Below are 21,393 nucleotides of genomic sequence, written 5' to 3'. Positions count from 1 at the left end.
ACATTAGAACTTTCCTTCTCCAAGTAAACACTTCTAAACTTTGGAGTGCCCCAGAGCTCTGTCCTTAGACCTCTTCCATTTTCTATCAACTCACACAGTCACTCTTCATGGCTTTAAAAGCCATCTATATCCTGATGTCTCCAGAGTAGACACACACAGCCCTAACTTCCGCTATGAACACCAATCTTGTACATCCAAACTGCCGACTCCACTTGTCTACGAGGATGCCTAAAAAGATATCTCAAATAACATACCATCATAACCCCATCTCTGAGTTTTTTCCCTGAATAAATGTCAATAATAAATGTTCATGGAATGCCTACTATGTGCCAGGCACTGAACACAGCACTGGTCACAGCCCTCATGAAGTTTATGTTTTAATGCAGGAGACCCATAACAAACGATTCTTTTTTCCCATCTTTGTATTTATCTATCTACTTACTGTCAGACAAACAATTCTTTCTACCCACCCACTTACCTTAAGACAGTGACAAATACTAAGAGGAACACTAATCACAGAGTAAAAGGGGAAGGAAGTGCTGAAGGTTGGGAGGATGTCAGTGGTTATTATTCTATGCAGTGGTCAGTCTATCAGACACCTGAATGTAGTGAGGAAATAAACCACATGAATATCCTGAAGAAACATGTTCTAGGCAGAGAAAACAGCAAGAGCAAAGGCTTTGAGTTGGGGTATGCTCGGCATATCTGAAGAAGGAGAACAGAGGTTAATGTGACGAGCACAATGGGTGAGGAGGAGAGTGGTAGGAGATGAATTCAGAGAGGCAGCGGGCTACATCACTAAAGACCTCAGAGGCCTTTGGAAGGACTTCAGCTTTTATACCATTTATGCAACTGGAGTCATCACCATTATCTTTCTCTCACACCCTGGATCCAAGCCATCAGGAAATCCTGTGGGTCCTGTCTCCAAAACACAGCCCCAGTACCACCACTGCTCTGATCCAAACCACCATGAGCTATCACCAGAACCAGTGCGACAGCCTCTTAATTCCCTACTTCTACCCTGGCCCCTGCCAAACACTCCCTACAAGACCTTGAAAAATGCAGATCAGACTAATTCAGTCACTGTTTTCCATAACACCTTCCTAATGGCTTTCCTATCAGAGCAAAAGCAAACATTCTTACCAGAGCTTCCAAAGCCCTACAAGGTCTGCCCTGCCCCCACCCCACCTCACTTTTCAACCACTCTCTCACTCAATTCCTACCACAGTGCTCTCTCATCGTTCCTCCAAAAAGGCAGTCGAGCTCCTACCACAAGCCTTGGCACATGCTATTCTCTGGGCTTCAAACACATTCCTCGGCTAGTCACATGATTTGCTTCCTCACTTCACGTCTCTGTTGATGTCACCCCCTCGGAGATGTCTTTCCTCACCGCCCTACCTATAGCAGCCCAAGGCCCACCAGTTCTCCCTTCTCCCCCCACGCTCTGAACTACTACCCTATTTGACTTCTCTTTATACACTATCATCTGACGTCCAATATATTCACTTGTTTGGTTATCTATTGTCCATCTCCCCACACTGAAATATAAAACAAGGTATTCATGGCTATTGTGTTCACTGCTGTATCACCAGTATGCAGGACACAATCTGGCGTGTGGAATACCTTTAGAATATTTACTGAATGAATAAGCAAACCAGGCATAAGTCTGGTCTTACAGGTGAGTTACCCCTTGGAAATATACACACTGCCTTTGGAAGCACTTGTCAGAAGCTGTGTATTTTCTGTGAACATCACACAATAGAAGGGAAACTCTTAGTCTCCATCATCCTAACTGTATGCATGAAATAACACCTGAAATTCAATGATCCTGAATGTCAATTTAACAGAATTTTCCTAAAGACTACAGATGATCAGTTTCTCTAGTGTCTAGATGAAGGTACCATTCAGGTCAATTGACATTTTCTAAAATGCTTACTACATTCAATATGTAAAGACTGTACATTACTGGCCCATTTTTTTTTTTTTTAAACCAACAGTTATATCAGCATGATACATTCATTTAAATTTATATCAAAGGCTCTTTCTCTCAGATCCAACCGAAAACTTGGAAAGTTGATGTTAACAAAAATTAAGTCAGTAAACACAGAGACCACTTTTTCAATTAAGTAGGACAAGAATTTCCCTTTTCATACTGGAAGAAGTACAACACACACACACACACACACACACACACACACACACACACACAATTACCACAATAACACAGAGACTCCGGTATGTCTGCTTTCCTGGCACTGGCCAGCTCACCTTGTCGAAATGCTGCTGGAGGATGGCTTTCATCTGCACCCTGTCAGCAGCCTCTGCTCCCGAACCAGTGTTCAGACACCGTGACAGAGTCCCAATTTCCTCTTCAGCATCCTCTCCAAGAAATATCCTTTCATCTAAATTCCCAACAGATAAAACATACTCCTCATAGGCCTTATTGATGGCTTTACTATAGAAAAAAAAAAAAGGCAAAATGTACACTCACAGGACTGCCGTTTCAGTTAGTATTTTAAGCCACCTAATTAGGTCATTTTTTTATTTACTCCAAGTTCTAATAATTTTGTGAAAGTTAAATTTCAGATCACGGTTACTTACATCTGAGCTGTATAAAATGCAAGCTTGCTACACTAGGCTCACCTGTCATACAGCGAGTGTATCTTGCTGACAGTATTTTGGCGGGGATTGGAGGGGAGGAACCCTGTACCGATCTACCTGGGAGGTGCAGTTTCTGGTGAGATGCTTAATTATCTTTCCCAGTTGCTCTAGGCACCTTTGAAGACCTCGCTATCTCTACATCATCATTTGAACCCATACAGTTGCCAAAGAACTTCTTTTATCTCAAAAATTATGATCCAAAACCTTAACTATTAAAACTTTAAAGAACAGCCATACAATTTCCAATAAATTTTAACCTGTGTGCTTACAGTAACAGTTGACACAACTTTTGATTGCTTTCTGATGTTCTCCCACAAAATATATTCTAAGTTTCCAGGGTACAAACAATAAAGACACTAAACTCTGAGGTTTCCTAAGTACATAGTTTACAAAATATTAAAATGGCTGATAATACAAATACTCACAAACTCTCTGCAAAGTTCCCAGGTTCTAAAAACCCTGTAAGATTTTCTTCTTTTCCCTTAAGGAGCTATGATGAAAGAAAAGATCCTTAAGTCATCATATTAAAATAAATCTTTCCACAGCAAATATTTTCACGTTACGTCTTTACTACTTACAAACCTTTTTTTCATAAAGTTTCCTAATATAGGGTTTCCAGAAATGTTCCTTTATTCCCTTTGCTTCCAAAACGAGGCCATCATGTAAGGAACAGAGTTTCTCAATGACACAAGGTGGGTCCGAGGAAGGTTTAGAATCCTTAGCATGAAAATCCTCTGACAGGCCTATAATGAACAGAATCACAGAACAGAGAGATCAGGTAGCATTCAATAAATCAAACTGTAATAAACCAAAATACAAATAATCTAATCAGCCTATGAGTTAGTGTATAAGCACACAGGAAAGAGTGTAGAGGGGCATAATTTGACTCTAAATATACCTCTAAGATAGCAAAGACAAAAGAAAACATAGGCAGTAATCTCTTCAATATCATCCTCTTCAATATCATTCAATATTGAATGTTGCTATCATTCAATAGCAACATTATTTATGGCTATGTCTCCTCAGGCAAGGGAGACAAAAACAAAATCAACTACTGGGATTATACCAAAATAAAAAGCTTTTGCACAGCAAAGGAAACCATCAACAAAACAAAAAGGCAACCTAATGAATGGGAGAAGATATATGCAAATGATTTATCCAATAAGGGGCTAATATTCAAAATATATAAAGAATTTATACAACACAACATCAAAAAAATCCAAGCAGTTCAATAAAAAAATGAGCAGAGGACCTTAATAGACATTTCCCAAAGAAGACATCTAGACGTCCAACAGACACATGAAAAGAAACTCAACATCACTAATCACCAGGGAAATGCAAATCAAACCCATGAGATATGACCTCATACCAGTCAGAATGGCCATTATCAATCAAAAAGACAAGAAATAACAAGCATTAGGGAGGATGTGGAGAAAAGGGAATCCTCATACACTATTGGTGGGATGGTAAATTGGTGCAACCACTTTGGAAAAGTGTGGCATTTCCTCCAAAAATTTACAACAGAAATACCATATGATCCCATAATTCCACTGGGTATTTACCCAAAGAAAATGAAAACACTGATTTGGAAACACCTACACACCACCATGTTTACTGCAGCATTATTTACAATAGCCAAGATATGGAAGCAACCCAAGTGTCCATCAATATATGAATAGATCTCTCTCTCATTTTCTCATATTCCCTTTCTCTCTCTCTCTCTCTCTCTCTCTCTCGCTCTCTCTCTCTCACACACACACACACACACACACACACACACACACACACAGGAATACTATTCAGCCTTAAAAAAAAAAAATGAAATCTTGCCATTTACAACAACATGGATGGACTTAGATGGTATTATGCCAGGTGAAGTAAGTCAAACAGTTGATAGATACCATATGATTTCACTTACATGTGAAATTTAAAAAGCAAATGAAAAAAAAACAGACTCTTAAGTATGGAAAACAAACTGGTGGTTGCCAGGGGAGAGGTGGATGGGGGAATGGGCAATATGGATAAAAGGGATTAAGAGGTACAAACTTCCAGTTATAAAATAGTAAGTTGCCACCCCACCCCGCCCCCCCAATGGAGTATTTCTGGGCCTGCTTGTCTGTGGTGAGCCATGGACGCCAGTCTCTGTTCTACAGGATGGGGTTTGTTAAGGTTGTCAAGAATAAGGCTTGCATCAAGAGATACCAAGTGAAATTTAGAAGAAGACAAGAGGGCAAAACTAATTACTATGCTTGGGAACGCTTGGTAATTCAGGATAAAAATAAGTAGAACACATCTAAATACAGGATGATAGTCCACAGAGAGACCAGAGAGATCATCTGTCAGACTGCTAATGCCCGTACAGAGGAAATGCGACGGTTTGTGCAGCGCGTGCTTATGAACTCCCAAAGAGAGGTGTGATGGCTGGCGTGACAAATTATGCTGCAGCTACTGTAGCAGGCCTGGACAAGATCTAAGAAGGCCAAGGGGAGGTGACAGGGGATGAATACTGTGGAAAGCACTGAGGGTCAACCTGGTACCTTCACCTACTATTTGGATGCAACCACTCCTCAAAATAAAGTTTTGGGGGCCCTCAAGAGAGCAGTAGATGGTGCCTTCTCTGTCCCTAATGGTACCAAATGATTCCCTGGTTATGATTTGGAAAGCGAGTAATTGAGTGCAGAAGGACATGGGCAGTACAACATGGGTCAAAAAGTTGCAGATTGTATGCGTTACCTAATGGAAGAATATGAAGACGCTTACAAGAAACAATTCTCTTAATACATAAGGCATGGAGATGAAAAGTACAACGTAAGGAATATAGTTAGTAGTATTGTCATAACACTGCATAGCGACAGATGGTGACTACACTTACTGTGGTGAGTGCTGAGTAATGTACAGAGTTGTCGACTCACTATGTTTCACACTTGAAACTAATATGACACTGTATGTTAATTATACTTAAATAAAAATAAATATACAGCAAATACAGATAAAGTACATCACTACTCAAAAGACTTCAGTTAATTATTTATCTGGAAATAAAGAAAAAAAAGCGGAGGTAACAATTTTAGTATATTGCAATAAGATCTAAAAAACATAAAAAAACAAAACTTTGCAAATAAGTCTGACATTCAAATAAAAAATACAACTTTGAAAAAAATTACTATTCAAAGTATATACTGTTTATATATTTTCATTTCATCATACTGGATGTAGGTAACATATTGATTTACAGCTTATTCTTACCCAAGACTCAGTATAAGAATAAATAAATAAGGGGGGCCTGGGTGGCTCAGTTGGTTAAGCGTCCTACTCTTGATTTCAGCTTCAGGTCATGACCTCACAGTTCGTGGGTTCGAGTCCTATGCTAGGCTCTGCACTGACAGCATGGAGCCTGCTTGGGGATTTTCTCTCTCTCTCTCTCTGTCTCTCTGTCTCTTCCTCAAAAGTAAATAAATAAACTAAAATCAAACAAAATGGATAAATAAATAAGAGGAGAAAAATGAAAAGCAGCTACTACATAGAAATATAAAGAGGGTTAGGAAGGAAAGGAGAGAATATGAAGAACATTAAATGTACTGAAGCAGGAACAACTAAGTAACTTCAGTAACTTTAAAAATCTACCTTGAGGGGCACCTGGGTGGCTCAGTCAGTTGAGCTTCTGACTCTTGATCTTGGCTCAAGTCACAATCTCACGGTTTGTGGGATCAAGCCCAGTGTCAGGTTCTATGCTGACCGTGAGGAGCCTGCTTGGGATTCTCTCTCTACCTCTCTCTCTGCACTTCCCCACCCCCTCCCCGCTTACGTGTAAACGTGTGCTTACGCTCCCTCTCAAAATAAATAAACATTAAAAAAAAAAGACTTCAGAGTCAGACCAGCTAAAATTTTAACGATAACCACCCCAAAACTGAAAATCACTCAGAATCCTACCACGGTATTATTCAAATATCAACAGTTTATACACTACCTCTATAAATACTGTTTAATATTTATAATACTGTCTGTGAGTTATAATTTGGTCTCTTACTGTGTATCATTCATAGAAATAACATGGCCTTAAAGCCTGCTTAAATTCATTGCCAAAATAATCATTTCTATCCATCTTTTAGTTTAAGAGCTAAAAATTCATTTTACTTATTTACAACCATAACTACTCTTCTGTAGGAAAAAACCTGAATGAAGATTATTTCAATAAATCCATTTTGAGCTCCCACTGTGTGTCAGGCACAAAGCTCGGCAATGCAGAAAACATCAGTTTAATGCGACTTTGCTACTATAGGTTTTTAAATTCCTTCTTATTGTTTCAGAAACTTCTACAGTTGTCATGTAAGACTTTACACTTTGTAATATTTGCGATTGCACTTTCCATAAATATTTTTTACAGAGAGCTCAACTCCTGGGTTTAAGTAATTACAAGTATTCTGGATTGTGATGATGGAGCTTTTCAAAGCACTTAACGCTCTCTGATGCTAGGAAACCTGTGGCATGTGTACAGCTCCCAAGAATAAACATAAGGTAGAAATGTGAGTTGTCCAATAATCTTTGATTTACACACTTACCTTTAAAATTAGGGTTTACAAGTTCTTTACGGTTGGAACATTGAAGCGCATTTCCATAAACCAAGTCCAAAGCACACAGCAGAAGATGGTAAGAATTGACCAAATCGTCACTAATCATGGGGAAATTACCTACAGGAATACAAACAGTTATCAAGTAAATCTGCATCCATGTTACAATATTTTAGACATAATTTCTCTTTTTAATTAAAATGACATTACACAAACACTGTACCAAACCTGACTCAAAAGCTACATAAAGTGTTCTGGCAAACTTACATTTTGAAATATTACTCTTAAAGTCTTATAAATTTCTGAGAGTGTAATTAAAACCAAAACTTTACAAAAAATGGCATTCATTCACTCAATCAATATTCATTAAATAAGCATTAATTCCCCAGTAGCTGACTAAAATTTTATCAGTGTTTTTTTTCTTTGAAAATTCTAAACAACTTCATAAATTATCTCAAACTATTTTCGTGTGAAAATATTTTTCTGTTAAGAAAATTAGTAGATAAATTAAAAAATAAATTAAATAAAAAAAAAGAAAATTAGTAGATATTACATACCCAAAACTAATATTAACAGCATGGTAACTATATTGAAATTAAAATTTAACTAATTAAACTATTAAACTATTAGTTAAAATTTAATTAATTAAAAACCAAAAAAATAAAAAAATCACAATACATGGAGACAAAAGAAAATGAAAACACAATGGTCCAACATCTTTAGGATGTACAAAAAGCAGTTCTAAAAGGGAAATTTATTTAAAAAAAAAAAAAAAAAAGATTAGTAGATATACTTAGGAATAGCTGAACAATGATTTTTTCATGTATATAGTTTAAAAAGACCAGAACATATAATCAGGCTGCTAACGGTAACATTTGAAATATTTTCTAATAATAATATAAACTCATACAAATTAACAACAGGACCACAATGAAAGATATTTAAGTCTAGAGCCAATATCCTGGGAATAATGTTGATGCTTAGTAAACAAAGAAAAAAGAAACCCAGGCTCAAACCTAGAGAAACATGTCATTTCTGCAATGCTAGTTTAAGTCTAACACTGAAATCAGTTTTTATAGGCAGTTGAACAGTTTTATTCTTGGAAATTAAGAAATATTTCTAGATTTTTTAAATAACTTTAAGCATATCTCTTTTCTCATGAAACACAGCATGTAAAGTCTTCCTAGTGATTTTATATCACATGAATTCAATTTAAACAGCTAACATACAACTGAGGAATTATTTCTAAACATGTTCGCACTTAATGCCTACCCAAATGCATGCAAACACACACACGCGCACGCGCGCACACACACACACACTCTCTCTCTCTCTCTCTCTCATACTGCTTTGTTTAGACTTTTTTTCCCCCTTTTTCTCCTTTCCTCCAAAGAAAGTTACCACTTACCTCTGCATAGCAGGATAATTCTCTTTTCGTACAGATGATTCAACAAATCAATTTAAATGAGTTAAAGAGAAAAAATGCTTTTCTATTGCCAGAAAGGCGAATGAGAATAGGTGGTTAAGTTCTGCACTGATAGAACCAAACTAACCTGCCTGGCTCCACTATAAAGATGTTTAATATTAAAGCAGACGGTTTCTCAAATGTAAAACAGGAAGTGGCACCTACGGCTTCAAGCTACAAAGCCCATCACACTGACAAGCCTCAACTTGTCACTGGTGTGTACTTGCCATAAAGGAAAAAAAGAGCAGCACTGTAACTTCTAACAAAAAATGCCCCACAGGTCAGAATCTAATTTAAACTCCAGGACTGTCCCAACGTGACAGACTTCGAGTTTCAAATCCTGACTTTAGAAAGAAATCTCACTTTGTGAGGTAGGTTATCTTTCCAACAACAAAGATAACTTGTTGAAACTCCAAAATTGGCTGATTTATCAGGAATGAAGAGACTGGAGATTGTCAAACAGGAAGTGGCACCAAATTGGTCTTGGGGCCACAAAGCCCTTCAGGATGACAAGCCCAAACTTGTCACGAGGGTGTACTTGCCATAGGAAGTCAACAAAGATAACAGGCAAAAAAATGGCTTATCTATCAGGAACAACATAATCTGGGATGCCCGTATGCTGCAGAGGAAGTCATGAGAAAGGTGGCTATAAAAGAGTACAATACAACTCTCCCCAAATAACTAAATCAAGAACTGAATAAAAGTAATTAAACAACTCTATCAGAAAAGATCTTACTGAATCATAAAAGATCACGGTGTTGGACTGTCAGGAAACAAAGACTCTTCAGATTAAATAATTACAGACTGAATTAATAATACAACTCTAACACCGAGTTAACTGCAGAGACAAAAAATATGCCACCCAGTTGATCAGGAGAGACCAAAATGTAAACAAGGACAATAAAATTTTTAAATAATTTCTATAGTATCGAACACATTCATTCCCAGATACATATACACCATAAAAAGCATAAGAACAGATAAAATCCCAGAAGTCAGATACCCTTGCCCACAATCCAATGACAAGATTAGTGTCATAAAAAATACCAGCCACAGTAAGCTAAAAGCGGCAGCAGGGGTTACTGGCTACTATGAGAGCTGTTTATATGCTCCTACACCTCCATTTTGTGCCATTTATCATATTACCTTTATCTCCACTAAAGAAACACGCCAGTGTGATGGGCAGCAAAAAAACTAACAGTTTATTTTTGGCAGAAGAAAGACTTTTCTTTTCAATCAACCACACAGCTCAGGGAGGAAGGATGAGTTCTCACCTAAATAGCTAGAAAGAACCAGCTTTAATCCGACACACCAAACCCAGAGACCAATGGAGTGATACATCCTTGCTAAAGGGCCTTCACATCTGGCATGAAACCAAGAGCCAGATCTGGGTTCAAATCCTAGCTCTGTTTCTAGCAGCTAATTTTGGGGCCTCAGTTACCTAATCTTAAAAGTAAATAGTTTGGGCTACTTGATCTAATAATGAAAATCTCTTACATTTATGAAATTCCTTCCAGCTCTATGACTCTTTGATGATAACTTTGCATTTTATTGGGCTTTCTTAATAGCAAAGGCATTCTACATAGTTTATGTAATTAATGTAATTGTATTTTTTCTTCTTCTTTAGATTACTAAGAATCATTTCTACATAGAAATATAGACAGGACACAAAAAAAATAGTAACGCATTTCCCTGAATACAGACCTTGGGTAAGTTAAGGGAGATGAGAAGGGAGAGAAAATAAATTGTATCCAAAGGCATTTGAGCAAATGCATTTATCTGAACAAGATGCAAAAAGTCATCTGAACTACACTGAGGATGAGCAGTCACCCTCAACAAAATAAGACACGGCTCACGAAAAATACAGCTCAAGACACCAATACAAACCACTAATGTGTTTTTGGTCCATAATTCAGAAGAATAGCTCTGGATGGAAAAGATGTTATGGAAGAACAAAATAAAAGGATTTTCCATTTAATATAAGATTTGGACATTATAGACATTCAAAAGACTTACAAAAAGGCAATACTTAAAAATGAATCTGAGATTAAAGTCATTGAGAAAGTTCTCAGTTGAGAATCTTTTCCTGATACACAATACAGATTGACAAAAGTAGTACCTGGACATTTACATAAGCTAACATCTAGATAAATATTGCTCTGTCTTACCTTTTGCATATATAAAAAGCACCCAACAAAAATGGAAAACTTCGGACACGGTACAGGGCTGTCGCCTTCAGGGGAGAAAGAAAGTCATGAGATAACAGAAGAATTTAAAAAAGACATCACAAATGACTATAAATCAGGTGAGAAACAAAACCCACAGTTGAAGGAAGTGACAGCAGATTCATTTCACGTGGAAAATGCACAAGAAGTTCTGCTCCAACCAAACACTGGCAAGGACAAAGCCAGGGAAAGAGTTCACCTCAGAAAGAAGAAAATTCTGAAGAACTATAAAAGGCTTTCAAGGTCAAGACAGGTAAGGTAGAAAATGAGTGACCATAGATGTTTTGATGACACCAGCAAGGCTCATGCTGCTTTTGGACCCATGTATGCAATCAGGTATTTCTCTATTTTTTTCCCTTCATCATAGCTAAGGAACTGTAAACCCTCCCTCCCCAAAGATATTCCAGATTGTATCAAGTCACAAAAGGACTACTTAAGGTAAATTCTGGGTTTGCTATAATTCCTTATTCTTTATCATTAAGACTATCCATTATACATTGCCACGTTGTCTGCTAAAGGGAGTTTCAGACCTGTTTTACGCCCTTGGCTTTTCTACCAAAACCTCTGCCAATATTCAGATAAGACATCTGTTGTCTCCACATCCCAACAAGGAGCTCTGAAGGGAAGATCGGCAGACTAGGGTTTAGCTCCCCCACCGTCCTTAGCTACACACACTTGCCCCCCATGTGCCCCAGTCTCTTTATCTGCTGAACAATTAGTCTTCTGGGTAGAGTTTTGTACTTAATTCACCAGTCCGTGGCAAGGATTAAATGTCAGTGCCCTGCTTTTAGAAGTGGCCTCCCTACCCTAGGCACATGATAACTATCCAGTTTTGATGCCTACCAAGATAAAAGTCAAACTTTTTTTTTAAACGTTTTTTTCTTAATTTTAGAGAGAGAGAGTGCGAGAGTTGGGGAAAGGGGCAGAAGGAAAGAGACAGAATCCCAAGCAGGCTCCACACTCAGCACAGAGCCCGATGGGGGTTCCATCTCCCCAACCCTGAGATCACGACCTGAGCCGAAGTCAAGAGTCAGACACTCAACCAACGTGCCTCCCAGACATGCCTCTTTTTTAAATTAATTTATTTAATTATTTTAAAGTCAAGCTTTTTAGCTTAGAACTCAAGCCACTCTCAACAGTGAATCTATGACTTGAGAACCCTAGAACTTGACCTACTGAACCTACTCAGCCAATCGCCTCTTTGCTATTTTCGCGTACACATCCTGTACAAAGAAGGCTCTATCTACATCTCCAAATTCACCCATCAAAATCCTACCCATCGTTCCTTACTTCATGGAACCGTACCTGACTGGCTCATGCCCAGTGGTTTAATTTTGCCTCAGAAGTTGTATATTTTTGTTATCTTTTGCATTTATACATGCCTCCTCTCCACAACTATACTGTAAGCTCTCAAAAGACAGAGGCTATGGGCTTTTTTTTTTTTTCAATATTTGTGTCCTATATAAAATACCTAACATACTTCACACAGTAAGTTCTCAATAAATACCCAGTGACAAACTTTCAGAGACTGGTATGTGTGGGGTACAGTACAGAGAAGTGGTAAGGGACATGGGTTCTGCAAGCAGACTACCAGTGTCAATAATAGCTCCACACTTACTATGTGACTGTGACCAAATTACTTAACCTCTCAAGGGGTTATGTTCCCCCGCCTGTAACAACAGCATCAACCTTAATATAGTTGTCATAGGGATTCATTCAAGTTATACAGGTTTAAATCTTGGACAGTTCCTGCTCCATAACAATGCTCAATAAATGGTATACATGATTATTACTATTAGCCAAAAGTACTAATAAAAGTATACAGTATATTTTAAGCTTTTAAAATTAAAATTATCTTACAATTTTCTTAACATTAGGTAATATACATACCCTAATAAATATCAATGCAAGCACAACCTAAAATCATTTCCTACAACACTCCAAAGAAAGAAGATATTCTATATCTTCCTGTGAATGATCACATCAGCCTCGCTCACTTACAACAAAGCATCTATCCAAACTTTATTTAATTGTACATAGTCAACTCCCCCCAAATTACAAGCAAACTGGACCAGCTGCTTCCATAACAGTGGGGTCAACTATCCAAGAAAATACATAGTTTGTTTGATTTTTAAAAGCTGCTCACTGGGGCGCCTGGGTGGCGCAGTCGGTTAAGCGTCCGACTTCAGTCAGGTCACGATCTCGCGGCCCGTGAGTTCGAGCCCCGCGTCGGGCTCTGGGCTGGTGGCTCAGAGCCTGGAGCCTGTTTCCGATTCTGTGTCTCCCTCTCTCTCTGCCCCTCCCCCGTTCATGCTCTGTCTCTCTCTGTCCCAAAAATAAATAAACGTTGAAAAAAAAAAAAAAATTAAAAGCTGCTCACTTACTACAAACATCCTTCACAATTTGGGAAAAATTTTTATATTGAAAGAGAAGCACCCATTATTCATTCAATTGTAGTAACTCCTTTCCCCCCACTTTTCTTGTCAACATTTTTCTAGTTCTATCTTAAGAACAATTTCCATTTCTACTTTATGAAAAAGTGTTCATGATAAAGGTAGAGAATGTGTATCCCATGACTGCCTTTATCTATCAGGAAAGATGGAAAACACTGAGCCAGAGTCAGGTTACAGATTTTGAAGACATGATCAGAAAGCACAAATTCATAATAGTTTCTGTCCCCTTATTCTCCCTCCATCCAGTTTGTCTACTCTTGATTAGTTATAAACATCAAAATACATACAGAAGCCAGCTCAGAGGGGATTATCGATTTCTAAGTCGGACACAGAAGTCAAATAAGAGAAATAGTTGATATTATAATATACAGAAAATAATAGTAATAGTCAACATAGCCAATAACAGAAAATTAAGGAGTCAAATTCGATACCCAGGTGGCTAACTGGTGAAAATACATAAGTTTTGACTTTTGCATTTGGGTTGCTTAAATAAAAAGGGAAAGTTTACAGAAACAATAATCCCATACACTTTGCAATATGAAGGAAGCCAAATTCTTTATGGCTAACATACAATGAAAAGCAAGAAATTATTGTTAAAAGAGAGCCATTGGAAAGAAAGATTACTTATGAAATCACATTTGTTTTTTTAAGACTAGCAAAATAAGCTAAGTGACACAAACCGAGGGATCAAAACTGCAGCACAGATTTTAAAAATGTGTAGTCCTGACTAACAAATATAAAAAAAAAACATACCGCGGGGCGCCTGGGTGGCTCAGTCAGTTAAACGTCTGACTACAGCTCAGGTCATGATCTCATGGTTCGTGAGTTTGAGCCCCCATCAGGCTCCGGGCCGCGGAGCCTGCTTCAGATTCTGCGTCTCCCTCTCTCTCTGCCCCTCCCCTGCTCTCTCTCTCTCAGAAAATGAACAAAACACTAAAAATTTTTAAAATATGTATATGTATATACCGCTGTTTTCTTCCTCTCTGTTGACGAGGCTGCTCCTCTTGAGGATATTTAAAAATGTCCTGAAAAATGGGTTCATATTTCTTAAAAATTACCGCCGACACAGTGAAGTTTCTTTCTAGTCTCTCAGTACGTTCTCTGAAATGTGGCGGTAGGTTTGCCATGTCTTCCCACTTCTTCATCTTGTGAAAAAATTCAAGTAAGCTGATATTAAAAATAAACAATGAGACATTTTCAAAATTAACACAAAGGGAGAGAACACAAATATAATTAAATCAAAATGAACTTGTTAAATTACTTTTAGACAGTGATATAAAATCACAACTCATGCCTCTGACTAGCTTCCTGTCTTACAGATTGGTGAATTTCTCTGATTTTCCTAATCTACCTTTTTTTCTGAGATGACCTGACTTTTTAAATTATGAAATATATAAAAATATAAAACAATCAGCCAGAGTAATGTAACCAAGACTTATGTATCCCACTGACAGATTTAACAAACATTAACATATTGAATAAATTTTGCCATGTTTGTTTCAGGTACAACAGAAACAGCCAAATTCTCATTTGTACTCCTCCCCAAACCCATGGCCCCCTCTTCTTCCCCAAAGATGACCACCATTCTCAAGTGACTCCGAATCCTTCCCATCCTTGCTTTTATATACTTACTTCTTAATACCCTTACTATATGGCATCTATATGAATCTATACATATACGAATCTATATGTATCTATACATTTGTATCTACACATATATGGATCTATATGTATCCATAAACAGTAAGTAGTATCATCTTTATGTGTGGTTTTAAGATTTTATATTAATAGTATCACACTGTAAGTAGCATTCAGCAACATGCTTTTTCATTCAATGTTTCTGAGATTAACATTAATATGTACAGATCTAATTCATTAATTTTAATGTTAAGAATATTCCTGCATATGAACTACCATGATTTTTTGCATTCGTTCCCCAACCAGTGCAAATTGAGGTTTCCAATTTTACATTATAACACGAAAAGGCTGTAATGAACACATTCTTGCACCTGTATGTAAGAGCTTCTTTAGGGACTAGGCCAAGATGAAGAATTGCCGAGTCAGAGAAGGTGCATCTCCAACTTTACTAGAGACTGCCAAATTTGCCACTCAAGTGGCCGTGCCAATTTATACTCTCACCAATGCACACCAGCAATACAGACTTCCTGTTTCCCTACATAGTGACTAGAGCGGGTTTTATCAGCCTTCAAACTTTCCCAATCTGATAAGAATGACAGTTACCTTGTTTTTACTTTGAACTTCCTTATTACCAGTGAGACTGAACTTCTTTACATACATCTATTAGCTATGTGAGTTTTGAGCTTTGTGAAATCATATTCTTTACCCATTTTTTAGGACCCATTTAGTTGTCAATCATGCAACCATTTGTTAGCCGTTCTCTATATACTTCTGGACACTGATCTTTTGTCATTTATACACATTGTAAATATCTTCTCCCAACATACTCTTCGTTTTTAATCCATTTTAGTCCATTATGGCAAAAAAGTAAATAATCTGAGCCCAGAGGTAAAATTTAAAGATAGAAACTGAGTTTTTGAAATGGAAACACAACTGAAGCCTAGAACTAGCTTACTTGCATTAAAATGTTGGATGAATTCAATTTACTATGGTTTATGATGATTCCATAATTTGACCTTTGCTTCTAAAGTTCCTTGTCTGTCACTTAACTGGATTATTCTGTCTCCACTTTGCTTTTCCGTAATGATTATATTTTTGCACCTTATTTAAGTCCACTTCTGCAGGTTTGCAGACCAGGTGTTCAACTCTTTATGCACTGCCTCTTGTCCTTAGGCCTAAATATAACTCAGGATGGAGTTCAAGGTTAATAAATAGGCTACAGATAGAATATTACATTTCTTGTTAATTATTTTAATAGTAAGTGATTTTTTAAACCATTAGGTACATAAATTTTGACAGTGGTATTCCCCCTACAAACTGCCAAATATCCTTTTTCCCACCAATCTTTAATAAGCCATAAGAGAAAATTCACCCAAAAGGCACAAATAAATATAATCAATTCAATTACACAACAGATAGAAAAAGCAATTTCTGCCTCTTCTTTAAAACATTATTTGACCCTTTCAGAAACTGATTGTAATAGTGTTGCATATCCCCCCAAGCAGCAAATGGAGAAGTATTTACACATTCCATTTTTTTATATATAAAGATACAAATCCTGGGCATGTAGTTCTAAGTTTAATACCATATTTTATTTACCTTTACAATTTAGAGTATTTCCTAAAGTTTCTCTAATATCCTTATTTAGAATTCCTCCAATATCACATAATAATAAGTCCTAACCTTTAATAGTACTCTTCATACAAACAAGTCTTTTTTTTTTTTTTTAAGTTTATTTATTTATTTTAGAGAGAGTGAGCAGGGAAGGGGCAGAGAGAGAGGGAAAGAGAGCAAGAATCCCAAGCAGGCACCACACAGGCCAAGCAGGCCAGCACAGAGCCCGATGTGGGGCTCAAACTCATGAACTGTGAGATCATGACCTGAGCTGAAATCAAGAGTTGGACGCTCGGCTGAGCGAGCCACCCAGGTGCTCCCATACAAGTCTTAATACATTAAAATTTCAATACTTTTCACCAAAGAAGTAAAATATAATGGCTACCAACTTAGATGCGGTAAAGGAAAGCCATGACCTAGTCTCTAAATTCAGCACTCTATAGGTACAAAAATGCCCTGGAAATGATAAACAGAGAATTCTATCACTATGATTTTTGACCTTTTACATTTGTCACACTCTACTTTTCCAACTCTGACATAGTTACCTCTGTTCGGAACATCGCAGGATTCTAGTTAAAGATACATAGTTTCCTTCAACAGTCCCTTTGCTTACAGTCGGCACAGATTTTCTGCAAGCCACATATAAGGCACATGCTAACCAGTGAAGATCATTCCCCTGTAAAATAAAGGAATATTGATTTTTACCTATGAGCTATATATACATTTCAATATGAAAAAACTTTTATGATTAAACAAAGTTTAATTTTTTATGTCTGTGGGAAGCTGTGTTTTCAATGACGGCTCCATCCCGAGTGTTCTCATACTGTGACACTGACATTTTCACACTGGGAGACAGGAATCTGTGTTCTATGCCCTCGTTTTGAACTATCTCAAAGGAGGTGCAGATGATGCTAGGTAACTTGTAAGATCATAAAAGGCAATAAAGATTCCACCTGCCTCACTCTCTCAGGACATGTACTTTGGGGGTCCCCATGTGGGACAAATGAACAGAGAGCCTCAACTTCCTTATCTGAGGGCTGTGAGAATGAAAGCATAGAAAACACAAGAAATCAGAAGATAAAATTCTATAACCGATACTCTGTATTAAATATCATATGAGCTTTATTTTCCACGAGCCTGACATCCTCCATTATTTCACATCATCCCTGACAACAAGCTCCATGAGGGTGGGGGTTTTTAAGTTTTGCTCACTGCCATCTACAACAGTATCTGGCCAAAAAGAGGTGGGGAAAAAAATGATAAATGAATATTCATTCACTTACTGGGTAAACTGAGCTAATCAAACGTGTTTTCAAAAACAATTTACTAACCATTAGCCGCTTGCTTACCTAACACTGGACTTCATACAACTTAATCCCATGAGTTGAGACACCTCAGCTGAATGGTGATAGTACGTGTTCTATGTAACTTAAAAGATTATCGTGAGGATAAAATAAAAGCTTATTTGGAAGCACTTCTGCCCATAACTAAAGAACCACAGAACCACTGAAAAATAAATAGGAACGTGGCCTGTGCGGCCACATGACCTACGTATAGGAAAGAGGTCTGCAAACTCTGGAACACAAGCACTCTCCACAACAGAAACTCCACATTCCCTTATTAAACCTGCAAGACAACTCTGACGCAGGTACAAAGAATCTCAAATTCACGTATCACAAAATCGAGTGTTGGAGTGGTTAGGTAAATTGTCCAATGTCACCTAGGTCTGTCAAGTTCTATGGACACTAGATTACTAGGCCTGTCCCCCACGCCCCCGCACATATAACTACGGGGGAAGAACTGAAATACAATCCTGTTAAGGCAAGAATACAAAGTAACCTCAGTGAGTCACATGTACTCAGAAACACCCTACTTTTATAATTAAAGATACTTTGGTTAGGCCTTCCCAGTCTGCGCCTATCTGCCCTACTCTTTCCACAAACCGTAAAACAGCTTAAGAAAATCATATGGCCTCCAGTTCAACGCCACACACAAGCAAACAGCTGATAAACAATCCCGACTTCCGCGTCACTTCCCATTGGTCCATAAAGGGGAGGTGCCTACAGGGTTGAGCCTCACTGGCTGGAATGGCCATTTTTCTCATCTGCAAGCCCCATCCGAAGAAAGGGACACAACAAGCCGAAATCACAGCGGCTACGGGGTCCTGGGCAACGTCTGGGGTGACCGAAAGGTCCTCAAGGTCGTCGCAGTGCCAGCTTCCTAGGGACAAATGCGGGCGTGTGTCTATATCCAGGGGGGCAGAAAGCCCGTTTCATTTGCCCGAGGGAAAGGAACACAGCTGACACACAAGCACAGCCCGAAACTTAACAACGCGTTTACTCCACGGATGCAATGCCGGGACAAAGGCAGTGGGCACAGCAGGAAAAGAACTGAGAGAGAAGCCTAGCGGCCCCGGCGCTAAACGCGGGTTAATCTCCGTGGGAGCACAGCCAAGTCCCCTCCCCTTCTCCTGACGGTCGTAACAACTGCACCTGTTCATTCGGCCGACAAGGTGGTTGTATCTTTGCGATCGTGACCCCGGCACGACCTCGGCCTCGCGATGCCACTTTAGGGCAAGAAATGGCCCCCACTCGGAACCCGAAAGGGAACAGCTGCGAGACGGGGTTCACTTTCTGGGCCGCTAGGAGCCTGCCGTCAGCCAGGTCCCCAGGACTAAGGCGCGCAGGGAGGATCCCCGCCGCCCTCCAGGCTGGGGACCGGAGACCCGGGGCCGGCCCCAGGGTCCCCGCCGGGCGCCCGACCCGGGGAGGGGAGGGGCCCATTCCCGCGGCGGGGCGCGGCGACTAGGCCCGGGAAGCCCTCGCCTCCTCCCCCGCGGCGCACCTCCAGCGTGTAGCTCTCGCTCATGTTCCGGTAGCTGTCCCAGGCCTCGGCCCGCGCCGCCTCGTCCATGTTGAGGCGGCTGCACAGCTCTTCGAACCGCTGCAGGGTTTGAGGGGCCGGCGAGCGGGCCGGCTGCGCGGCGTCCTCCGCCTCGCCGTCGTCTTCCTCCTCCTCATCCGAGGCTGCCGCCGCCGGAGGAGGAGGCGGGGGCGGCGGCGACTGGTCGCCTCCCGACGGCATAGCGCACCCCTGGGCGGCCGGTCCTCAGGTGAGCTGAGGGCCCGGGCCCGCAGCCATTCAAACCGCGAAGCGCCCGCCCGTCGGCCGTCCGTACGGCGACTGCGCCGCCACCAGAGAAGCTAGACCTCAAGTAGGCACCCGTACTTCTGAGCACGGCCTGCTGGGAAATGTAGTTCGGGCCGGAAGCCCACGGAGGTCAAAAATCATATTTAAAAAAGAAACTCCTGTAGTGTTCCTTGGGCTAAAATAAAAGAGGCTTCGCTACGTTTTAAGTAGGCCCCCATGTTGGGACCATTCAGCAGGACCGCACTGAAGAGAAAAAACATCGACACGTGACGATTTAGTGTTCAAGGTGCCTCCAAAATGAATACTCAATATCTGGGTGTCCTTATCTCAAAAATAAGGATAATAGCAAGCGTAATAGCAAGCAAGGGCGGCCTGTCTGCCTAAGTTCAAATTTCAGCATCGCTCCTAATTTCTTGTTCTTTCCTGTGTTTTAATTTTATGTGAGCCTTTCAAATAATTTTTGGATTTTTAAAAAAGCAGTAATTCTTTTATTTCCCAAAGGGCAAATTTATGTTTTCTGTAAGTGATGCATTTGTATTATCCTCAGTCACCCAAATGGCTTAACTTTATTCCTTTATTTTTTTTTTTTTTGCTTTCTCTTTCATTCCCATAGTAGACTTGAATCACTTATTAACAATCCTTTTTGATTTATAAGTGGGCATAGTATAAAACATATTTTAAATGTCTATTTATTTATTTTGAGAAGCAGAGAGAGAAATAGAGGTTGAGCAGGGGAGAGGGAGAGGGAGAGAGAGAGAGAGAGAGTCCCAAGCAGGCCCCGTGCTGTCAGTGCAGAGCCCGACTTCAGGCTCAATCTCACAAACAGTGAGATCATGACCTGAGCTGAAATCAAGAGTCAGATGCCTAACCAGCCAAGTGCACCCATGATATAAAACATTTTTATGTTTGAGGAGCCAATAACACATTGCTGTCTGCTATGGGATCACTTCCTTCTGTCTTCATTGACACTTTGAACCTAGCCACCACACTGTGAAGAAGCCCAGGTCACTTGGAGAAGCCTATTATCAGTGGTAGACAAAGCCAGGCGTTAGTTAAAGGGGTAAAACAGATTTTATTCAGACACTATTGACAGTAAGGTAAAGAGCTGAACTCCGTTCCAATCTATGCAGCAGTGACTGGACAATTTAAATAAAGTGCGAATGAAGGAGTAGAGATGGGAGAGAGTGGAGCTGAACCAAAAAATTACAAAGGTTTGGTGAGTGTAAATGTGATCAGGCCAGCTGTAGCTGCCAGCAGGCGATTTATTGAAGTTAGGATTCTTTTTTTTTCCCTACAGAGACTAAGAGACAGAGGCCCTATATGGCTCTCAGATCATTGAGAAAGACACTTCAAATGGCAAGAGATACATACACATCTGAAAGGGACAGAAGAAGGAGTCACCATTGTAAGCCCTTCTGGGTAAATGCTATAAGAAAAGGGAGGTCTGGGACCTATCATCAGGTTTTGGCTAGAACAAATGATAAACACTGGTAGCCTTGAGTTTTCTCAGACAGGCATTTTAATGCAGTACTGGAGTCATCCTAGGGCACAGCCTGATGCTACTGGAAGCTATGCTCTAGTGTGGTCATCTCATAGTGTAGAGGTTTGGAGAAAAGTTC

The 21,393-nt window shown here is 39.5% G+C and overlaps 1 protein-coding gene and 1 pseudogene across 3 annotated transcripts in view; one reads left to right on the top strand and one right to left on the bottom strand.

Moving 5' to 3' along the window:
• Positions 1-19,837, bottom strand: part of RBL2 (RB transcriptional corepressor like 2) — a 55,922-nt gene extending 36,085 nt beyond the window's left edge. The window contains exons 1-8 of one of the 3 annotated variants that reach the window (XM_045442766.1): positions 19,469-19,837; positions 17,170-17,300; positions 14,339-14,539; positions 10,863-10,927; positions 7,221-7,349; positions 3,244-3,404; positions 3,087-3,151; positions 2,269-2,455 (exon numbers count right to left, since the gene is read on the bottom strand). In XM_045442766.1, coding sequence (XP_045298722.1) covers positions 2,269-2,455; positions 3,087-3,151; positions 3,244-3,404; positions 7,221-7,349; positions 10,863-10,927; positions 14,339-14,539; positions 17,170-17,300; positions 19,469-19,708 — 1,179 coding nt within the window. In that variant the 5' untranslated portion in view covers positions 19,709-19,837. The other 2 variants (XM_045442767.1, XM_045442768.1) reach the window with 2 other exon arrangements.
• Positions 4,680-5,625, top strand: LOC123579155 (annotated as a pseudogene).
• Positions 19,838-21,393: the final 1,556 nt, after the last annotated feature.

Source organism: Leopardus geoffroyi, chromosome E2, assembly GCF_018350155.1.
Source record: "Leopardus geoffroyi isolate Oge1 chromosome E2, O.geoffroyi_Oge1_pat1.0, whole genome shotgun sequence".
Classification (NCBI taxonomy): Eukaryota; Metazoa; Chordata; class Mammalia; order Carnivora; family Felidae; genus Leopardus; species Leopardus geoffroyi.
Note: the sequence above shows the minus strand (reverse complement) of the source record. Positions and strands in the feature narration are given on the sequence as shown.